Source organism: Tauraco erythrolophus, chromosome 1 (genome assembly GCF_009769465.1).
Source record: "Tauraco erythrolophus isolate bTauEry1 chromosome 1, bTauEry1.pri, whole genome shotgun sequence".
Classification (NCBI taxonomy): Eukaryota; Metazoa; Chordata; class Aves; order Musophagiformes; family Musophagidae; genus Tauraco; species Tauraco erythrolophus.
In genome coordinates, this window is record NC_141465.1 from 1,293,188 (window position 1) to 1,298,267 (window position 5,080).

Sequence of the window (5,080 nt, forward strand, 5' to 3'; positions counted from 1 at the left end):
CTGGGGGTGCTCCTCAATCCCAACTGATCGCACCCCACTTCCCAGCATCAGGTCTGGGGGTGCTCCTCGATCCCAGCTCATCGCGCCCCACTTCCCAGCCGCCTCAGCTCTCCCGTGTGTGGCACAGCAAGGGTTAACGGGTTTAAGCGTTGAGGCTCCCCCCACCCGCGGCTCCTGCTGCGTCAGAGCGAAAGTGAAACGAAGCCGCCGGAGAGCTGCTGGGTGCGGGTTTCCGTCTCGGGATGGCAGCGGGGCCGGCGCTGTGCCGGGCACTGGTGCTGTGCCGGGCACTGGTGCTGTGCCGGGCACTGGTGCTGTGCGGGGCACTGGTGCTGTGCGGGGCACTGGTGGCCCCGGCGGCAGGTGAGCGGCGGCCGGGCCGGGGGTCGGGGCGGGGGCTGGGGCTCCTCCTGCGCTCACCCCCCCCCGACACCCCTGCGGGGAAGGTGTCCCGGTGAAACCCAGGGTCTTCCTGAAGGTCAATGCCAGAGGAGGGTGATGCCAGGCTAGAGGGCTCCTCTGCCAACAGCCCCAAAGTGGCCGCCAGCCCCCAGCCTCCCGCTTGCTCATCCCTCATCCCACACTCTTCCTTGTTTGCAGCGGGATTCATGCGTCCAACCGGTTCTTCTCCCTCTCTAAAGGGTCAGCGAAAGCTCCCACACCAGCACCACCATTCCGCAGGGTGGACATCACCCTGGGCTGCTCCTACTTGGAGGAAGATGTGAGGGGTTTGCTGCGTGCCGCCGGCAGCGCGGCCTCGGAGCATCCTGCCACCCTCGTGCTCAGGGGGGTCAGCGTCAGAGACGACGGGAACTTGGATGATGTCACTGAGTACAGAGTCCCACGGGAAAATCCTGGCTCCTCTTCTCCTATTGTCTTTCAAGCCTCAGGTGAGTGGGAGAGCTGGGGTGGGAGAGCTGCTGCTGGGGGTTTTGGCCACTTACACGTACCGGGCTTCTACGAGATTTTTCGTTAACTGAGGTTAGACAATTAATTTTTGAGCGGCCACTGAAGTTTCATGCGTGATTTCCTAAATTCAGCAGTCAGGACTCAAAGAAAGTGAAGTGGAAGAGGTTAGCAAACCCTGCCGGGGCACCTCTCTCCTACTGGGGCTATCCTAAATCGCCTGGCTCTTGGGAAAAACTTTGTCCAAAGCAACTCGGGAATTATCCCCCTCTACAGCATTATTGCACCCGTAAGAGCGTTCACATCTTCGGTTGTGGGGTGGTTTTTGGCGGGCAGGAGGCATGGTGGTAAGTGGGCACGAAGCAGAGCTGTCCTTCCCTGATGGGTGCCAACCTGCAGTCCAGCCTCTGTTCCTCCCCCAGTCCAAGGTCTCTTCCAAGTGGTGTGGATGGACTGGGCATGGGTGAGGTCAAGCACACCGCAGCCAGGCTCCCATCCAGCGTTGCAGGCACCCAGTTAACTTGCAGTGACGTCCGTGGGAAGCGTGTAGGGCACCAGGACGCTTAAGCCCACGCTGTGACCATATGTACAGTGTGCTCCCAGTACATCCAGTCACTCCTGCCTTCTTGCCACCCTTTCTTTTCTTACCTGGGGTGCTTCAGTGTCCCCTTTCTTTCCGGATTCAGGCCCTAACTGGGTAAACATCCCACGTCTTGACTGGGCGTTTCACATACTGGGCTTGCTGGGCACACGCTTGCGCTGGGCGTACGCACGCAGCTAAGGGGGATCTGCTCCAGTTGTTCTCTGTTCCGAGCAGCTGGATCGAGCTCTGTGCCATCTGGGGAGATAAAATACAGCCAACAGACTGAGGGATGTCAGACAGTCACGACCAACCTCTCATACTCTTTGCAGGCCTTCATCTGTCAAGCCTAGCCTGGCATTTCTGGGCTCTGACAGCCCTCCACAGCACATGATGCTTCTCCAAAAATACGTGTCTCGTCATTTTGCGGTTTCTTTCCCTTTTTGGATTCAGATGGTTAAACTTCTTCCCCTGTCCCCGCAGCCCAGTCGGTATCCATCCCACACGCCGAGTCCCTGCTGCACGCAGACTGTGATGGAGAGGAGGTGACCTGTGAGATCTTGCCGTACAGCTCCTGGCGGGCTGTCGAGGGGCCCTGCCGTGCCTCCTGGTTCATGGCCACCCTGCAGCTCTCCAGCAGGATCAGCGTCGCCCTGGTGCTCAGGGGCCCTGACTGCGGCAGCCGGGATGAGGAGGAGGAGGAGGAGCACGATGCAACACTGCACCCAAAGCTGAGGATTCCTATGAGCAAGGAGGGGACGGTGCTGACCACAGGTGACCAGGTGCCCCCACAGCACCAAGGGATATGAGGAGGGGGGAGCCTGCCTCCCCAAGAGTCCCATGTCCCACCTCTCAGCAGGACCTGAGGGCTGCCAGCAGTTAGTGCTTAGGGAAAAAGGGGTCGTGCGGATTGCCCCCCACTTTGCCTCCTCTCAGGGTTTCCCATGCCCCAGCCCCTGAGGATGACAAGCGCCTTCAAGACCATGGTGTGCACTTGGTGTCCACCTGTCTCCTTGCCCTGCTATCTCCACCAGGCTGGCTTCCTTCAGCTCTTCAGTCCACATAGACCCTGGGGCATCAAATGGGGAGCTATGCCTCTTCCTCCTCTGGTGGGGAGTTCACTGCCAGCCCTTCCCAGCCCTTCTTTAACTACATCTGTTTAACTCTCTGTTTGCCTGTGTTTCTGTTTCTAGTTGAATTTCAGTCGTCATCACGCAACACTTCCTTGCACGTGCATCTTGGCAGCTCAGTCACCCTCGACTGCCGCTTTGCCTTGGCTCCCAGCTCCTCGCTCTCCACCCTGGAGTGGAGAAGGCAGCACCAAGGCAGCGGCCAAAGCCTTTTCCGGTACCAGGTGGGGAGCACCGGCCCAGCAGCGCAGCCAAAAGTCCACGTGGACGTGGGGAAGCTGCTAGGGAGTGGAGATGCATCGCTTCGCCTGCAAGGAGTGAGCGTGGCAGACGAAGGGATGTACATCTGTTTGGTGTCCACCTCGCTGCACCAGGCCCAGCACATCATCCAGCTGCACGTGGCCGGTGAGGAAGGGAAATGCCCGGGGGCAACAGGAGCCACGTGTCCCCAGGCACTGAAACTTTGCCCTGCACCCTGATCCCATCGCCCCCAACACTCATCATCGTCACAGGCGGCTCTTCTTCTCTCCCTGGTGGCCAGGGACTTTTGCACTCTGCTAACAATAAGTCAATTCCCTGTTTATCTCCTCCAGAGCCTCCAAGAGTTCATGTCATTCCAGCAGAGGTGACACTCGAGAGAGACGTGACGACTACTCTGACCTGCAACATTGCTGGCTATTACCCCCTGGGCGTCTCGGTGAGCTGGACACAGAAGACTCCAGAAGATGACACGGAAACCCCTCTCTCAAATGCACATTTCTCCAGCCACCGGCAAAGCCAAGACGGCACCTACAGCATCACCTCCTTCCTCAGCATCAGCTCAGCCACAGTGCGGGCGCCAGCCACCTACAGCTGCCACGTTTCACACGTGGCCCTGGCAGAGCCCATCTCTGTGAGCGCCCATCTTAAGGCACCAGGTAGGTGTCAAGGGCAGAGAGGTGAGTTCCTCGCCCTGCCCCAACCTCCTCCCACCACATCTACCCACCACAGGGAGCAAAACCTCTGAGTCACATCACATCTGCCTGTTTCTCCACACTTTTCTTCTAGTGTCCTCTCATACTCATCCTCTCTATCCTCCTCTTCCCTTTCACTTCCTCAGCTTTTATTTCACTGCCTGAAGCTTTTGGGGAGCAAGTATCTCATTTCCTTCAGAGGAAAAGAGATTTTGTGATGGAAAGTGGAGCAACAGAGCAAAAGTTTGTAGCACATGGGCTAGACCCTGCTCGACAGGCACCAGAAAACAGCCATGCCCCAAGGAGTTACACACCCAGCTGGACTTGATGTTCAGCTGGAGATCGATGCTGCTCGAGAACCATTGCAAAAAGTCCTCTCCCCATTGGAGCTGTTGGGGTTCTCGCTCTCCCTGCTGACTGGAGATTGCCCCTGTGTGTCCTCCTGACCCAGCAGGAAAAAGCAAGCAATAGCACTGCTCAAGAAGTTACAGCACATCAGCCCAGCCAGTATAACTGGTCCTGGGTCCGTGTGGCTTCAGCTCACGTGTGTCTCGTCACATCTGCGTACCTGGCAAGAGCATGCACATGGTCAGTTGCTGGAGGAGCTCGTTGAACTGTGACAACTCGCTGGCTGTTCAGCCTCTCCAGCCAACCTAACGTCACTGATCCTCCTCTTCCTCTGCAGCACAAACAGGATCGAAAGGACTGGTGGGAGGTTTCATTGCTACCGTCATTTTCATCGTTGTCCTCTTCGTTGTGCTCAGGAGAGGAGCAGGTAAGAGTTTAAAAGGCTGAGACGCTTCCCTCGTGGGCGAGATGGAGCAAGTGGCATCTTCCTCTCCCTGCACCCTTGCTCAGGAGAGATGGAGGTCAGGATGCCCCAGGCTCCTGGCGAGGGAGGTGGGGAGGAGATGAGCTGGAGACTCGTTTCTGGTGGAAGGCAGCAATGAGATGTTTTGCAGCATTTTGGTCTTCCTGAGTATTACTTCTTTTTTTTCTCTCTCTCCGTTTCAGCTAAACCAAAGTCTGAGCAACTTCTAAGGGCTTCAGAATAGAAGGAACCCTCGTGTCACCCACCTGCACTCCTTTGCATCCCATCTCTTGACACATCCTGCTGAGCAGAGCCAGCCCTTTCCAAATACTAACAGAGCTGTTGGTCGGTATTTGAGGGGTAGGGCTGCCTCTGGTGGAGGAGCTGAGTGACCCATCAGAGGTGGACTCAGAGTAAAACATGTCTTCATTTTGGGAGGACAACGATAGCCTCAGCTCTTTGCTGGGGTGCTGCGTTACCGGCAAGACGCCTGTTTTTAGAAATGTCATTTCCCTGGTTTCAGGGAAAATTAAACTGTAAATAGAGGAGTGTTTGTATGACTGTATATCTGCACGTGTGTACACGTTGTAAGTGGGTACACAACATTTACACAGGTGCGTAGATGTATGTAAGTACCTTTGGTTGGATTGGTACTTCTGACATGGACCAGTTGGAGAGGGTCCAGAGGAGGGCCACGAAG

At 56.7% G+C, this 5,080-nt stretch overlaps 1 protein-coding gene across 1 annotated transcript; it reads left to right on the forward strand.

Annotated features, from left to right (window-relative positions):
* The first annotated feature begins 242 nt into the window (after positions 1-242).
* On the forward strand, positions 243-4,763 carry TAPBPL (TAP binding protein like). The gene is made up of 7 exons (XM_009988185.2): positions 243-363; positions 642-890; positions 1,970-2,260; positions 2,680-3,021; positions 3,210-3,533; positions 4,255-4,344; positions 4,584-4,763. The coding sequence occupies exons 1-7, from the start codon at positions 243-245 to the stop codon at positions 4,622-4,624; spliced, it is 1,458 nt and encodes a 485-aa protein (XP_009986487.2). The 3' UTR covers positions 4,625-4,763.
* Positions 4,764-5,080: the final 317 nt, after the last annotated feature.